The sequence below is a fragment of the Rhinopithecus roxellana genome, chromosome 13 (genome assembly GCF_007565055.1).
Source record: "Rhinopithecus roxellana isolate Shanxi Qingling chromosome 13, ASM756505v1, whole genome shotgun sequence".
NCBI lineage: Eukaryota > Metazoa > Chordata > Mammalia > Primates > Cercopithecidae > Rhinopithecus > Rhinopithecus roxellana.
In genome coordinates, this window is record NC_044561.1 from 76,360,764 (window position 1) to 76,377,769 (window position 17,006).

The 17,006-nt window shown below is 59.4% G+C and overlaps 1 protein-coding gene and 1 long non-coding RNA gene across 4 annotated transcripts in view; one reads left to right on the forward strand and one right to left on the reverse strand.

Annotated features, from left to right (window-relative positions):
* Positions 1-17,006, reverse strand: part of RBM38 (RNA binding motif protein 38) — a 17,450-nt gene continuing 444 nt past the window's right edge. The window contains exons 2-4 of one of the 3 annotated variants that reach the window (XM_030914521.1): positions 16,063-16,186; positions 15,510-15,564; positions 1-1,767 (exon numbers count right to left, since the gene is read on the reverse strand). In XM_030914521.1, coding sequence (XP_030770381.1) covers positions 1,470-1,767; positions 15,510-15,564; positions 16,063-16,186 — 477 coding nt within the window. In that variant the 3' untranslated portion in view covers positions 1-1,469. Of the gene's footprint in view, positions 1,768-7,017; positions 14,013-15,509; positions 15,565-16,062; positions 16,187-17,006 lie in introns of those variants that run through there. The other 2 variants (XM_030914522.1, XM_030914523.1) reach the window with 2 other exon arrangements.
* Positions 15,787-17,006, forward strand: part of LOC115892747 — a 13,689-nt gene continuing 12,469 nt past the window's right edge. Inside the window, exon 1 of the long non-coding RNA XR_004052629.1 lies at positions 15,787-16,565. This is a non-coding gene — a long non-coding RNA (uncharacterized LOC115892747). The remainder of the gene's footprint in view (positions 16,566-17,006) is intronic.

Genomic DNA, 17,006 nt, shown 5'->3' on the forward strand with positions numbered 1-17,006 from the left:
TTTTTCTTTAAAGAAAACAAGTTTTATTTTTATCATCAGAACATTCTAATAAAAATATTATTATGAGATTAGCTACCTTTATTCTCTGGGCCTTGACTCTGTCCCAGGCCTGCCCTGGAGCGTCTGCACGCTCAGCTCCCTGAGGTAGGTCCGGAGGGAGATCCCCGCTGCCCCCGCCCTCGGCCAGGATACCTCTCACCTCATGTCCCCTCCTCCAGACCCCACAGCCCTGGACGCCCCATTGCAGCCCTGCCACAGCTGGCAGAACTGCTTCCTCCCTCCACCAATCCCCAAGACAGGCAGGAACCGTCTCGGGCTGGCACACAGCAGGTGGTGCGGGGGTAGAGGGAAGAGGCGCACCCTCCTGCACTCAACTGCTCCAGCAGGCAGAGCTGAGGGCCCTGCCCCCCAGGCTGGCACCGCCGTGGTCTAGACCCTGAGTGGCCTGAATGCTGTGGGTCACTCCCTTCTACCCTTCCACAGTGGTTGGGGAGTTGGGGAGAGAAGCATCAATGTCGCAGTGACGGGGTCCTGAGACAACTCACTCTGCCACCCTGGCAGGCGGCAGCAGACAGTGGCCCGCACGGGCCTGCAGGGCCTCCTGTCTATGGGGCCCATCCCACCGAGAGGATCCTGGCCCGCGAGCCGGCAGACACTTTATTATACAGAAACCCTGTCGTCGTCTCCATGGGCAGGACCAACAAAAGCAAGTCTCTCCAAGTCAAAAATAGGTTTTGGATTCTTGGTGGCGGCAGTATCCGCTGAAAAAATAGACTGAACTTCTGAAATGATCTTAGTAGCAAAACAATTACAAGAAAAAAGTTGCAACTTCAGTGCTGTGACTGGAAAGGGGCCTTTGGCCGGCTGCCCCTGTTACCGGCGGCGGCCCCCGTGTACCTGGGAGCTCCTTTGGGCTTGAGGAAGCCGCCCATGTGCCCTGATGGAGAAAATGCGACTCCAACAGGAGGCCGTGTCCTCATACCTCGACTGCGCTCACAGCTCGTGAGGATCATGTTACAATAAACAGTCCATTAACTTCTTGCTCTCAGGTTTCCCTGGAGTCAGGCATCTCTGCACAGTCCAGGGCAGTCGGGCTGCAGAGGGTCTGTGACACCCCACCACGACGCGGCGGGGGAGACACAAACCTGAGGGCACCTGGAGTGTGGAGAGGCAGGAGAAGGTGCAAGGAGAGGTTGCCATGGTGTGCAAGGAACCTGGGATTGCGTCTTTAAATAGCTCTCGGTCATTCTTAAAGTCCTCCCTCAAGACACAATGGGACCTAGATTTAAAGAGAAGCCCTCTCTCTGCTGTCCCAGGGTGCAGGCGGAGTGCCCGAGCGGTCTTCGGAGGCCTGGGTGCTGGTGGCACCTCACTGAAGCTCAGCCGGGCTGTCGCCGGCCCATCATGGCCTGGCAGCTCTGTCTGCTGTGAAGGTGACAATGCCACAGTCCTCGGGGCAGGAGCACCCCTCACTGCATCCTGTCGGGCTGCAGCTGCGGTGCCTGGTACTGCACGAAGGTGGTGGGGGCTGCGGCTGAGAGGGCCTGGGGCACGGCGGCCGGGTAGCTGTAGCCCACGAAGCTGGCAGCCGTGGCAGGCGAGGCAGCATATGGGTACTGGTCATAGGTGGCCGGTGGGTACTGGGCGTAGGCCGGGCTGGCCGGCGTGTACTCAATGTAGGGCGAGGACAGTGACGGGACAGGGGCGGCCGGGATCACCACGCTGGGCTGCACGATGGCTGGCGGGTAGATGTAGTGCGGGGTCAGCCTGTGGGGCCAAGCAGAGCGGGTCAGGGCCAGGAAAGAGTCGGGGAACAGCTCAGAGAACAGCGGGGTACATCATGAGTGCCCCCCCCCGCCCCCTGAGCCCCGACTTTCCTCATCAGTTAGATGGGCACAGAAACAGCACCGGGCCGGAGTCTGCAGCCTCAAGGCCTTTGCACTGGCTGTTCGCGCCACCCACCAGGCTCCCTCCTCCCCTCCATGTCTCCTTTTCAGCAAGGCCCTTCCCAGACTGCACCCCCACATCCCGGCCCTACACCCCACATCCCCGGGGCTGGTGCAAAAATAACAATCTTGGATGGTTGTTTTCAAATGACTGAGAATTTGAAGCCACGACAGCAGAGCACGAGATCAAGAGCAGGCCCACGTTGCACGTCTGGGAGTCCAGCCCTGTTCCCCTTCCCTGCTCATCTCCCTGACACCCAACACCCACCAAGTGACACTGCACACTCGGCTCGTGTACGTGCCCTCTCCCCCAGCCAACACCTGCTCCTCACAGAGTTTCTTTCTGTCCCTGCCAGCACGGACTCTGGCCTGCAGCAGCTCCGTGAGGATGTGAGAGTGACTGCGTGAATGCTGGAGCAAAGGAGTGCAATGGCAGCGACCACTGAGATGACGGCGCCAGCAGCTGCCATACTCGCCAGCACCCACACTGGGGGAGACCCGTACTGTGACTGTGTGCATCGACCTGTCGGCTCGGTCTTCCCATCATGAGGCCCATTTCACACACGGGGCCAGGTGACTTGCCCAAGGTCCCACAGCTGATGAGGTGGAGGGGCCAGGAGTCAGCTGGCCTCAGAGCTGTGCTCTTAACCCTACCTGAGTAGGCCATTGTGGAAACGTGTCGAGGCCACTACTTCCTGCCTACTGTGGGCTAGCCATGCAACACCATGCCCAGCAATCAGCAAGGGGGAAACGAGGCTCAGGGAGGCAGCTCTCCCGGCATGTGCCTGCTCTGCCAACCAGCTACTGGGTGGCCTGGCGCAAGCCGCTCAGCCTCAGTTTCCCAGGTGGCAACAGAACAGCCACCTCCGCAGCATCAGAAGCTGCTGCAGAGCCTGAGGCACAGAGTAGTCTTGCCAGGGCACGGCACTGCACCCTGGGCATCAGGATCTCCTCTGCCTTGCACGCCTGCGTGTTACACAGGCCAGGCCCGCCTGGGGGGCAACTTGGAAGCTCAGCTTCCTCCTGCACCTGTAGGCAGAGCCCCCACTCAAGGGAAGCAGCTCCGGAGGAAAAGTACAACATCCTTCCCTGCATTCGCCTGCATTCGGCAGGGACAGAAACTGGGCAGCTTTCTGGAGCACGTTTTGGCAACATGTGGGCCACTGAAAACACGTGCTCACTCCCCAGAGCCAGGGACCCTGAGGGTCAGAGAGGAGCCCTGTGTGCTCCCCCCTCCCCAGAGCCAGGGACCCTCAGGGTCAGAGAGGAGTCCTGGCTTCCAGCACAAAGGCAGGTGTGCTCAGTGGATCCTGCAGCCCTACAGGAACAGTGGGAACCAGGAAAACCTGGATGACAGGGGTGCGGGTCCCTGCTCCTCCCACAGACCTGGCAGCAAACAACTGAGGGCACACCTGGCCTGTGCCTGAGGGGGCACCCAGCGCCTCTTGCTCCCCCCACCCCATCTGGGAAGTGTGTGGGAAGTTTCTACACTACTGCTGTTTACCTTCCCAGGTTGAGCCACCCTAATGGCTGCTGTAACCACATCTGCAGCCCACACGGCCAACCCTCCACAGCATCTGTCCAGAGGCCCAGGCAGCTCCTGCCAGGAACCCAGCAGCGACGCCTCCTCTCCCTCTCCCCAGCTTAGAAGGTCTGCTGTCCACCCTGCATCCTCCATGGGAACAGGAGCCTTGCACGGAGCCAGGCCTGGGTTCGAATTCTGGTTCTCGAGCTGTAACGCCCTTCTCACATATCTGCCAGGATGCAGAGGGGAGCAGACCACACAGCCCTGCCCTCGAGGGGCTTAGCCTCTAGGATGGGAGAGGCACTAAAACGCACCAACGCGTAAACCAGAGTCGGTAGGTCGGTGGGGGGCGGCGTCTGGAGAAGTCAAGACAGCAGAGGGCTGTGATGTGTGGACAGCGATAGGGGAGAGGACAGGGTGGCTTCTTGAAGGAGGGGATGCCTGCAGAGACCTAATGATGAGGCAGAGCTGGCCACAGGGGAGCAGCACTGAGGCACAAGGGTGGAGGCAGGCGCCAGTATGAGCATCTGAAGAGTGGATGAGGGCAGCCGGCAGCCTCTGTGCACAACCCTCCGGCCGCACCCCCACCATGGGGGCGGCCAGGCTGGCTGACCCCTGGCTTCCACCGCACATCCAGCTCCCCCCTGGTGCCAGCCCACACCCCGCAGCGCCTCAATCCCTCGCATCCTCCCCACCTGGGCCTGGGACCTGCCAATGCCTCTGCCTGGAGCCCTTGCTCTGGCGAGGCCCCGCGACCCCACATGGAGGCCAGTCCCCCACCTCCCTATGCTGCCTGATGCCCCACTGGACAGCACGCTCTGTCAGAGAGATGGTTCTGTCTGGACCCTCAGCTGCCTGCCAGGGCCAGGCCTGTGGGAGGCACTGGGCACGTGGCGCTGACAGAACAAAGGCCCGGTGGGCGGCACAGACCCCACTGAGAAAGATGAGGAGCTCTGGCCAGCAGAGGCAGGGGGCCCAGTAGGGTCTCAGACGCCTCCTTCGGGAAGGGGGCGAGCGGAGACACAGCAAGGACTGTCTTGGGGCTGTGCCCAGCAGGCTGTCCCTGGCATCACCAGTGCCCCCCCACCCAGCTCTCAGAACCTCAAAAACATTCCTTAGTTGGAGGCTATGGAAGCTTTGAACCCACAGCTTCTCCAAACATGGGCAGTCATGCCCCTGCCTCAGACACCTCCCCCAAATGTGGATCCCATGTGGACTGCAAAGGCAGACGGGGCCCAGAAATCTGCATGAACAGGCCCCAGGGTCCTGATCCACAGCTGCCTTCAAGAACTGCTGCCCAAACCAGGGACACAGAACACAAATGCCTGGGGCTGTGGGGCAGCCAGGTTCCGGCCACACTCACCTCTAGGGCTGCCGTCATTTCTATCGGGTTTCTGATGCCCCACATCATCGGCGCCAGAGCTTTGCGTGGGCCACCAAGGAGCTGCCCTACTCGGGGCGACTCAAATACAAGCGTGGGGGAGGCTGGGAGGAAGGGGGGCTCTCCTGTTTCCTGATCCTTGCAGACACCGCATGTCAGTATCTACTCATCTTTCTGTATGTAAAGGGCCTGGGATAACTTACGAAGCATTTTCAAAGCCACAGAAGGCCGCGCGCAGTGGCTCATGCATGTAATCCCAGCACTTTGGGAGACCAGGGTGGGCAGATCATGAGGTCAGGAGTTCAAGACCAGCCTTTCCAACATGGAGAAACCCCGTTTCTACTAAAAATACAACAATTAGCCAGGCGTTGTGGTGGGAGCCTGTAATCCCAGTGACTCGGGAGGCTGAGGCAGGAGAATTGCTTGAAACCAGAAGGCAGAGGTTGTGGTGAGTGGAGACCACGCCACTGCACCGCACTCCAGGATGGGCGAAAGAGCAAAACTCTGTCTCAAAAAACAAGAACAAAGCCACAGAAAAGATGCTAGTGTTAGCCCATTTCCCAGAGAGGAAATTCAAGGCTCAGAGAGGCCCCAAGCGACTTGCCCCATCACAGAGCAAGGGAGTGGCACAGTGGGGTCTGCTGCTGGTAGCTGTGCCCACAAGGACTGGTTGGGGCACCAGATTCGGCTCAAAATAAAAGGAAGGCACAGCAGGGGCCACACCTCAGGGCCCCAAGGGGGAGTGAGAACACTGGCCGAAGTTAAGGTAGAAGGAGCCACGAAGCCCCGCCAGGCAGGAGCTGGGCTCCAGCTGCTTCTCTCCCTCCTAGGGCTGCACCTTGCCCCTGCACTTGTTTGAGTTACCAAACAGGTTTCAAAACTTCCAAGGTGCAGTTTCCTCATCTGTAAGTTGGGTCCTACAGTGAGCCGAGATCGAGATGACCTCCAGAGCTCGCTGTGAGGCCCTAGAGGCACCACTAGAACAGCGATTCCCAACCAGGACAACTGTGCCCCCAGGCGATGCTGGAAAATGCCTAATGACAGTCCTAGTTGTCGACAGTCCTAGCTGTCACAACTGACAACCAGGCATATGGGGTGGGGGTGGGAGTGCTGCTGACATTAGGGGTCGAGGCCAGGGGTGCTGAATGCTTCCTACAATGTCCAGGGTGCCCCCACCACAAGGAACGATGCCACCCTAAAGGTCTGCAGTGCCGAGGCTGAGACGCCCGACTGTGGAACATCAGAAACCACATGGGGAAGGGCAAAGACAAGGAATCCTCCTGCTGTTCTGACCACAAGTGCCCATGCCGGGGGCGGGCCGCAAAGGAGGCAGGTGGGAACTGAGAGATACAGAGGGGCACACGCAGCCATGCATGCTTGGGCGAACCCACTGAGTGGTCAGGTGAGAAAGAAAACTGCAGCCAAACCACCGGCCCCACACTGTCCAAGGGCAGTCCAGCCCCAGGCCTGCGTACCGGCCGCAGGCCCAAGACTCCACTCCCTGGCGATGGGGAGCAGGTGCGTGCGCCAGGCAGGTTCCTCAGCACCCCCACCCATACTCCAGACTCAGAAAGGTCAGGTGCCACAGCCCTGCACACAAGGGTACGGCCTGGTCGCCACACGCCACCCTACCCACCAAGCTCCAGTCAACACCGTGTCCCCTGGCTGGCTCGCCTGCCAGGGCACATGTCTGCCTGGCCCTGGTGGGACTCTCCTGCCCTCTCCACCTCAGTGAAGAGCCCACCCGGCCACCCAGGCACTGCCCTGCCCACTCCTCCCCACTGCAGCCCATGCCTACACCATCCAACAGGGAGCTCCCTGCTTCCATCCCTCAATTCCCCGATCCTCCCTCTCCTTCATCACCAACTCTCCAGGTGGGTGCAGTGGCACGGCCCTGCCTTGGTGGCGGTGGAGGCCTGCCTCCCATCCCTGAATCCTTCACCCAGCGGAGGCCAGAGCTGTCTTAAAAACATCAAGACCCATGCCTGGAATCCCAGCATTTTGGGTGGCCGAGGCGGGTGTATCAAGAGGTCAGGAGATCGAGACCATCCTGACCAACATGGTGAAACCCCGTCTCTAATAAAAATACAAAAATTAGCTGGGCGTGGTGGTGTGGTGGTGAGTGTCTGTAATCCCACGTACTCAGGAGGCTAAGGCAGGAGAATCGCTTGAACCAGGGAGGTGGAGGTTGCAGTGAGCCGAGATCGAGACACTGCACTCCAGCCTGGCGCCAGAGCGAGACTCCGTCTCAAAAAACAAACAAACAGAAACATCAAGACCCCATCACCTCCAGGAGCAGAACCCTCCAGCTGTCTCCCATTGTACCCAGAAGAAAACCCAAACTGCTCCCTCGTGGCTTCCTGCATTATCAGGCCTCAACCTACCTCTTACAACTCATCTCCACCTGCACTCCCACTGCCCTGGGCTCCTTCTGTTCCCAGATTCGACTCCTTCCCACCACAGGACCTTCGTACCTATGCACTTGCTTCTTCCCATAGCTCAAAGCTCACCCCTCAGGGGCCCACCCTGAGCTGTGGCTCTGTTTCTTATGATCAGAAGCCCCCTTGTCATCTATCTTGCACAATGTCGTCCCCACAAAAGCAGGGTCTCGGCCACTGCATCCCAAGTGCCCCAGCACAGCAGGTGCCCAGTGCTGACGGTCTGAGGCAGGCCCTGGCTTTGCAGGCAGCTGGGAGGCAAAAGAGCCCCCCGCCTTGGAATGGCCACTGCTTCCCAGGCTGAGTCCCTGCCCCAAGAAGGCAGAGAAAGCAGTTCAGCCTTGAGCAGCCAGGGCTGGATAGGCTGGAGGGACAGGCAGGCACGGCTCCACCCAGCAAGTCACAGCTAGACAGGCACAGCCCACCAGCCTCTGCTCCCCAGCCAGGTGCCTGGCGGCCCAGGGTGACCTCATCACTGCCTCTGGGGAACCACACACCCCAGGGGGCTGCTGTGAGGATCTAATGCTCTGTGCACCCCAGAGGCCTCAGCAGCATTGATGCCTCCTTGGGCCTGAGGAATGCTGGGAGGAACAGAGGCCCTCCCTCTCCTAGGACTTTCAGCCCTAGGTCAGGGGGCAGCAGACAAGAACCCTTGGTGAGCAAAACAGACCAGAGGCCAGGTGCAGTCAGGTAGGAGCCCAAAGGTTGGGGGACCCAATGCCCATCAGGGCTGCTCCTGTCTGGCCAGGGCCCACCTGCCTCTTCAGGACAGGGTACTTGCTCCCTCCTTTAGAAGCCACTTTGGAATGGACCCTCTGTACGGCCGCCGCTGGAGTCCCACCCGTTCCCCAGGGATGCAGAGCCACGGCCCAGCTGTTCCCTCACAGGAGAGGGCAGGAGCCTCCTTCCCTTCCAGTTTCCTTACAAGTTCCGGCCTCAGAACAACCGGGCTTCTGTGCCTCCTCATCCTCTGCAGAAAACTTCTATCCTCCCACCAAGACCCCAGAAAAGGGCCTTGCACCAATCAGAGGCGAATCTGTTTCCCAGAGAATTAATCCCACCACTTGTGCAAAGTCCAGGCAGAGCCAAGGAAGAAACCACGGGAATGGGTGGGATAGACCTCCCACATGCCCCTCAAGCCCCTCTGCGACGCTGGACACCGGGCACAGGCAGCTAGCTGGGGTCAGGGGTGTTTGCGGAAGACGACTTAGGGGTTCTCTGCTTCCCTCTAGTGCCAGAGCCTGGCTGGGCAACACCAAACTCTCAAATCATGGAGTCACTGAAACGGGCCACCATTAGGGCTGGAAAGGCCAGGCCATCCGGGGAGGGCTGGGCATGCATGAGGAGCTGGCTCTGCCACAGCCCAGGAGAGGACAGGGGGACCCAGAGCCTGGTCCAGACTGGAAATCTGAAGTGCCTGCCTCCTTTCCCATTCCCATGTGGCCCAGGCAGCATCTGCACCCCAACACACCCAGGGTCAGCACACAGCCAAGAGCACCCCAGCTGACTCAGTCCACGGAGACTCAGGGGTCCAAGGGCAGGAAGAGCCCCAAGTCCAGATCCTGGCCATGCCTGTCCAAGTTGCATGGACCATCACTCAGTCCCTCCGGCCTCTATTTCCCCATCTGTAAACTAAGGATGCTGCAGAGTCCAACACTGCCCCCAAGACAGAGGACTCGGGCCTCTGCAGTCTGAGAACCCCACACCGGCGGGCCGGGTGAGAGAAGTACACATGGTGCCTGGGACACATGCTGCCCACACTCAGAGCAGAACTCTCAGTGAAAATAACTGACCATGGCCCAGGAGGACTCATTTTCTGAACATAAAGTCGCCTCTGAAAATAAAAACGAAAAAGGCAAATGAGTCCATTTCACTTTCCCTGCTCTCCAGGGGCCTTGCCCCACCACGGCAGAGACAGACCGCAGCTCTTACGGTTCTGACTCCAGCCTGGCTGGGTGTGGGAAGGTCCCCAAGGCGCCTGGCAGGCAGGAAGCCAGGCCACGGCTCTGCCTCCCGGGAATCCCCAGTGACTTGTTAGGGGGAGGGCCGCAAGCTGGGGATATTCAGGTTCTGTGGGGCAGCCAGTCACAGGACACAGGTCAAACGTCCTCTCTGTGGGGCAATGCCAGGCCTGGAACAGCATCTCCAGCTGAACCTGCCCAAACTCCAACTCCTGACCTCCCCAAAACTGTACTGCACAGCAGCCTCCACCCCAGTCAGGGCCAAGCCCATCTCCCATTTCATAGGCCCAAAGCTCCAGAATCTTCTTGGACTCCTCTTTCCCAGGTTCTTCAAAATATGTACCCAGAATCTCACTATACCTCACCAGGGCCACTGGTGCAGGCAGCACCCTTGTCTCGTGCCTGGATTACTGGGCATCCTCTAAGGGCCTCCAACCACCACCCTAACCCTCGGCAGTCCAGGCTCAACCCAGCAGCCAGAAACAAAAACACTCTGAAAACAAAAATGCAGACTGACCCATCCCTCCTCCGCTCCGAGCCTGCGTGGCCTGGGAGTCACCTGGAGGAAGGCAGCACTGCCTCCCTGGGTCATCAAAGTCCTCTAGGAGCTGAGGCTACCCTGCTGGGCCCTGAGCCTCCCCGGCTGCTCCCTTCCCCTCCCCAGCTCCTGTCGTCTTCGGAGGCATGCTGACCTCCTTTGTCTCTGTCCTTCTCTTAGCACCTCGCTGCAGGAAACACTGTGAGGTGCTGGGACCGGGTCTCCCCTCACCCCCATGGCAGGCGTCCCCAGCCGGGTACAAAGCAAGCAAAGATCTGTCAGACAAGCTGACCCAGTGCCCAACTCCCTACTCTACCCAAACAAGGTCAGCGGGAAGGTCCTGATGTCCCCAGCACACTGCAGAGTTCTCAGCCTGTCCACCCTGGACACAAGGTGAAACTGAGGCGAAACGAGGAAAGCTCAAGCTTGGGCCTCCACCTCGGTCTGTGATCAGGCCTCTGCCCTGAGACAAAGCTGCCTCCCTTGGCCCAAGGCTTACAGAAGAGGCTCTCCAGGCCCAGCAGGGAGCCAGGGTGAGAACTCATGCTCGGAGAGGAGCCCCCGCCACCCAAAGGCTGCTTTCTGTTTCAGCAGACAGGACAAACAACAGGTGCGGCACGGGCGCCCGCCCAGGAGGGCCACAGCGCAGCCCACGCCTGGCTCCAGATGAGCTGCCAAACAGGAAGCCTTGGGGGGGGCAGCGGGGCCACCACGAGACACCCTCAGGGTGAAAACGTGACGCCACAGTGTGTGGGGGAGTCACTTCCTCCCAGCCCCCATGCCGCCTGGCTCTGACCTCAGCTTCTGCCTCTGCCCTGCGGTGCTCACCCGGTGCCCGCCATGGCGACCTGCAGCTCGCCTGTCACCCTGGGCCTGGGCTGCTTATTCTTCCCCAGACGCCTATAGGGCCCATTTCCCCCATCCTCAGTGGGGCCTTCCCCAGCGCACTCGCACACGTGCGCATGCGTACAGTCACACACACGCCATCACCTGCAAACAGCTCATCTGGATTTGTTTCACTTTGTATTTTAAAATAATAAAAGACTCCCAAGAAGTTGCAAAAACAGTACAGAGAGGTCCTGTGTACCCTGCCTCCTCCATCCCCCAAGGGCACATCAGAGTAACTAAGGACATTAGCAAAACCAGGACACTAACCCAGGCACAGTGCTACGACCTGGACTGCAGGCCTTCAGCACACTGCATCGTCTTCTGCACGCACTAACCTTATATGTCACGTGTAACTACACACGAACTGTGAAGCTTTATCACACACACAGACACATCTCCCCACCACTGTACTCGAGACGTGGGACTGTGAGGTCCCCACACAGGCACTCATTCCGCCAGCTTCCTGTTTAACTGCACGCATCGCCACGCGGGCCCACGAGTACACAAACAGAATGTGAGCACCCTGAGATCGGGGACCGTGTCTTTCTTATTCAAAGGATCCCTGGCACCAGGCCTGGCATACAGCAGGCACTCAATAAACACCTGATGAATGAATGATTCTAGGAGTGGCTGCTGACGCTCTCCCCAGCTTGCACATCCCATGCTCTCAAGGAGACAGACATCTTCCCATCCCTGCCTCCCCAGTCCCTCCTCTTACCCTGGGGACCCAGGTGCTCTGTCCAGGCCCTGTGGCATGCACACACCAAGGCCCCATGATGGCAAGGGCAGCCATCGACTACCCAGCCAACGTGGGCACCGGAGACCTTCACGCGAAGGATGTAGGGGTCCCTGAAACTATACACGCAGTGGGGCAGGCACATGCCTGGGAGTGGGTCTCACGGCCACCATCAGTCTCGGGGCCGTGTGCTCTGATTCATCCAAGAGCTGCCATCTAGCCAGAGGGAGATGCTGAGTCCTTGGGGGAGGGACAAGAGTCTCGCAGCCCCCAGCTCAGGCCCCACCATCCCGGGATGTGTGAACCCAACAAGTCTCTCAGTTGCTCTGAGCCTCGGTTTTGCACAGGCAGTCAATCAACAGACCCTGGAGCAGGGCCGGCAAGAGATGCGTCACTGACAAACTGTGACTTCCCATGGCCAGGCCCTCTATACACAGTCAAGTTGGCCCTGTAGAGAAGGCAGTGTTACTGTTCTCACTCACAGACGGGCAGGAGCCTGCAGAGACGGGCTGGGCCTGGCCTCAAGCCCAGGCAGACCCCAGGGCCCTTGCTCCTGGATACGGCCTGTACCTGACACCCCGGAGTCCCAGGAGCCTGTCTTGTCATATCAGAGCCCCTGTGGTGGCCATGTCCTGTCACCCAGTTGTGGCCAGTGAGGCTTAAGTGGAAGCCTGTGGAGGCCTCTGTGAAAGCTTCCACTTTTCTGCTGAAAGAGACAGAGGCAGTTCGTACTATCCCTTATCGTCCTTTCTGCCCTGAACGTGGGTGCGTTGTCTGGAGCTATGACAGTCATCTTGTGACCATGAAGCAAGGTCGAAGAGACTCACAGATACTCGTCCTCATACCACTAAACCCAGGGCACACTGGCAATGTCTGGAGACATTTTCGGTAGCCATGACTTGGGGGAGGCAATGCTACCGGCTTCTAGGGGTGGAGGCCAGGGATGTTCCACCCCCTTCCAACATTCTAGAATGTACATAGTGAGGCACTCAGTGAACGGGAGTCAAGGCCACAGTCGGGCCCCCTTAACAGGCAAGGAGACCTGCACCAGGGAAGCAGCTGGTCCTTCAAAAATAACCCAAGGAGAGGCTCTGGGCACAGCCAGGCCCAGGACAAACCTCTACTCCCGGTGCCCTCAGCCCAGGAATGGACAGACACCCCCTGACACCAGGGCACCCTTCCAGGCCAGACTAAGCTCTGCCTGGGCACAGACCCTCTCCAGACGGCTGCAGCTCCCCTCCCTCCAGCAGGTGACGGACACGCTCAGCTGGCAGACACCCTTGGCGGGCCAGGGCCACAGGCTCCTGCACTTGCCACCGCAGAGGAAGGCTCCTCCAAACCGCGGACTGCTGGACCCTCTACATACAGTTAGTCAGAAATGCACAGGTGAGTTAGGTCTCACAGAGCCTGTTCAACTTAAAAAAACAAAAGAGGCAAGGAAATCCCGGCAAATAGCATAAAGTGTAAAGTTCTTTGGTAAATCATTCTAAACTAACATTTAAGACCCAGCCAGGCGAAGATTCCACAGGGTCTTGCCTAAAAGCAGAGCAGTGGGATCTTCAGAGTTGTCCAGGGCAAGGCATAAAAGGTTGGGGTCAGAAAGTCGAGGAAGAGTTCAGCCAGGCATGGAAGGGGTTAACTGGTGGACAACCCTCAGTTGCCGGGCTCCTGGCTCCCACCTCCCTCCATGCCCTCAGCCAACAGCAGGGCGGGCCTCGCTGCCAGCCCAAGGCCGACAAAACTGGCCGCTGAGTCAGGCCCGGCTGTGCTCCCGGGGCCTGATTGTTCACAAAGACAAAAGGGACGCTGACGGCCCAGCTCTCCAGTGGGCGGGGGCTGGGGGCAGACAGCTGACCCAGGCAGCCCGCCCCGCTGCACCCGGGAGCTGCACCGGGAGCCTCCCCCCACCCACCTCAGTAAGGCCCAGAGGCAGGGGCAGGAGGCGGTGCAATTCTCAGAAGCTTGAGTTCAGATCTCCCAGGAAACCAAGAGCGGATGGTCCCTCTGACACCGTCCCTGTTTGGGTCTCCACCCTTTGGCAACCAACAAATAGAGTCTGCGGCCTCTTCACCGTCACAGGTATTAACAGCCAGCCAGCAGATTTAGTTACAAAACACCGTCGCCTCAAGTCGGGTGCACACAGTGGCAAACTCTGTGACCGATCCCAACTGCTTCTGGACGGGTGGTGTTCACAGGACTCCAGGATAGCAAGGGAAAGGTCAGGTCGGGGCCCTTCCCACCCTACCCCACCAAGAAAGCATACGTTCAGGCACCCACCACCTGTGTTCTTATCTCCTCCTGGACGTCTATTACCTCGCCCCCTCCCCGGGCCCGGACACGTGGTTAGCCTTTCTCTGCCTCAGTTTCCCCACCTATAAAGTAAGAATAGTTTCAGTCCACTGTTTTAAGCAGTTAATGTTCCTGTTTTCTGGATAAGGAGGATGCCACTGCCAAGACAGACCTAGCTGGTAAGGGGCAAAGTCAGGATTCGAACCCACATCTGCAAGCCCGAGAGGCCAAGCACTGATGGTTATGGAGTCCCAGAGGCAGCTGCGTGGATCAGAGAGAGCCCAGATGCAGGTGGGAAGGCCTCATCCCACTGTAAGCAGAAAAGAGCTGCAGGCACTGGAGGCGCACACCCTCGCCTCTGGGCAGCAGCTCCCGCCCAGCCCATGCCCCCAGGCGCCTGCTGTGGGCCTGGGGAACGGAGCCAAGGTTCTGAAAAACAAGGAACACCCTCTTCTTGTGGCCTGAACCCCAGAGGAAGAATCTTGGTGAAGGCATGAAGGCTGGAGTGTCCCCAAACACCCTCTAAGATGACTCTAGACATCTACAAAACAGATTCCAGGATGAGACGGACAGGGCGGCCTGCTCCCACCACCCTACACACTCCCTTCCCAGGAGGACAGAGGCACCCCGGCAGGAAGCTGAGCTGCCTGGCCACTCACACAGGCTAGGAGGGCCCCGCCACCCTTCAGCACCCCTCAACCAACGGCTCCTCCCATTGCTACACTTGCACACATCCACCAATACACACGGAAGCTGGCAGGGAGCCCCCGAGTAACCCCAAGCGCTCCCAAAAAGTGAGCACAACTTCTGCTGGGGCCTCTGACCCATTCACCTGGGAGCCAGGCTCAGCCCGGTTCCACAGGCCCCTCGTTCACACTGCCCTAGTGAGGCAGGTTACTCCTCAAGCTGTGTGTCTCTCCATGGTATCTACACGGTGCACGTACACGTGTGCACACACATGATCAACTGGCATTAGGGATTCGGATTCAGAAAGCTCATGAAGTGCCAATGCCCTAAAAGGGGTGGTGGTCTCTGAGCTGCCTTCCCCTCCAACTCCAACCCCATCAATATGCCACGGTGCTAGGGCAGACAGCTCCCATCCATCATGGGGGTGGGGAGGCAGGACCCTTTGTATCCCTTAAGTGTGCGTGTCCTTCCCCAAGCAGCTGCCAGGCCTTATCAGATGTTTTAAAAAGGGCAGGAAGGTAGGAGGCATTTTAGGATGGAGAAGAGTGGGATGTGCTGCTTCTAAATGAGTCAGACTAGAAGCCCACAAGCCAGGCCACTCAGGCAGGTGGCCTCCGCCCTGAACACATCGTATCTGCAGCAGCGTTCAAACATCAGACCTTGGAGGCAATGGCCTACTGCCACCACCTGCCCCAGCACTAGAGCAGGTGACAGGAGCGCCTGGGGAAGAGCCCAGCCTGCCAGTCCCTAAGAGTCATCAGCAAACACTTTAATAGGGCATTACCTGCACCAGGCCCACCCTAAACCCTCCATTCAGAGAACTCAGATGTGCTGTGCCCACTCCCATTTTACAGGTGACAAAACTGAGGCCATACACCTAGCAAAGGGAGCTGGGGTGTGCACCAAGGCAGGCAGGCTCCAAGGCTCACGATCCCCTAGGTGGCGCGGCCTCTGCCAGGGATGGAGAAATGCAATCTGCCTTCTCTTCACTCCCTTGGCTTAAACGCAATCACATGTCTGAAAACTGTCATTTCATCAGCCTTCCAGACCCAGGAAGCCCAAGGCCCTCTCCACTTCATCTCCAAGGACTGCCCACCCCAAGCCAGCCACATCCACTCACCCGTAAGTCCGCTGGATCAAGGTGGGGTGCAGCTGCTGCACCCCAATGGCAAAGCCTAAAACGAGAGAACAATCAGGGACTTGGCCTTGCTGCAGGAGCGATGTCTCAGGGGCTGCACACATGGTGGCAGAATCCCACAAGTCACACACCTCTAGTCAAAAGGGATCATCAGCTTCCTCTCCCCTCCCAGGCCTCCCCCTCATGAACCCCAAAGCACACCTCTGAAGTGTGGCAGCCAGTGACGCAGGTGTCAGCAGCCACTGGTGTCGGCACTCCCAACCTCCAGGCCCCTTGGCCACTTCCTCCCTCCTGCGAAGACAGCTGGCAACTGGAATGCTGTACCCTCCCTGCCCCCGCCCCCTTCTGTGGGCCACACGCTGTGAGAAGGGGTCTAGATCCTCCAGGGGGGGATGGCTGCCCTGTGGCGGCTCTGCAGGCACATGATAGCCGACTGCCACTGCTGGAGCGAGGGGGGGGCCTCTTTCCACCCGACAGATACCGACACCCAATATAGAAACCGAGAAGAGCCAAGCAGGAAAACACAAGCTCTCACCCGTCTGGAGGCTCCGGGGCTTGGCGCCCAGATATGCCAGGTTCACGTTGGCCTTGCGGCCGTCGATGATGGGGTTCGGGTCTTTGCAAGCCCTCTCAGCTGCTGCCCGGTCGGCCATGGTCACCTGGAGGAGCCACAGACATATCAGGGGCTGCCGTGAGGGAAACCAGGGGTGAAAGGGGCAGAGGGCTCCGCCCTGGCACTGGATGCTGCCACCCCTCTCTTCCCTTCCTCTGAGGGTGCCTGTAACCCAGGGTCCTTGAGCCAAAGCTCCTCTGACCCCTACCTGGGGCCCTCCCACAAAGATGCCTCTTGGATTCCAGCTCCTCTCCTCAAAGTTCAAGGCCTGGGAAATGTGGCCTTCAAGGACAAAAATAATCCCCTGCGGGGACAGGGCAAAAACGAACCCCGAAGGGAGGTGGGGGGGCTGCCTGGACTGTCCACCAGTGAGGGCCGAGACTTCCCTCTGGGAAGGAGTCTGCGACGTTGCACTTGGAAGGGAAGTAGGAAAGTGTCTTCAAGCCGTTTTTACTTAAGCTGATGTTTATTTGGGGTGGCTGAGGGGGCTGTGGAAAATATGGGGGAGGCCGAAGGGCTCCTAACACCCCGGGGTGGAGTCGTTGCTCCTCACCCGCCGCTGCTTCAGGAAACCCCGAGTACCCTGTGGCTCCAAAACCTCCCCACCAACTTAGGAGTCCTAATTGAACACAGCGGCTCTTCCTTTTAAACCAGGGGTGGGGGTGGGGGTGGGGGTGGGGACGGGGCCCCGGGCCCGGGGTGGTGGGGGCGGGACCGGCAGGAGCGCGCCCGGGGGAGGCGGCAGGTGCGGGCGCCGGCGGGAGGCGCGTGGGACGGGGGCGGCCGCGGGCCGGCTGGGCGTGTGCCCCGGAGTGGACTCGGCGCCCGGGCGGCGATAAGGCGCGCGGCGGGGTGCGGGCCCGGGG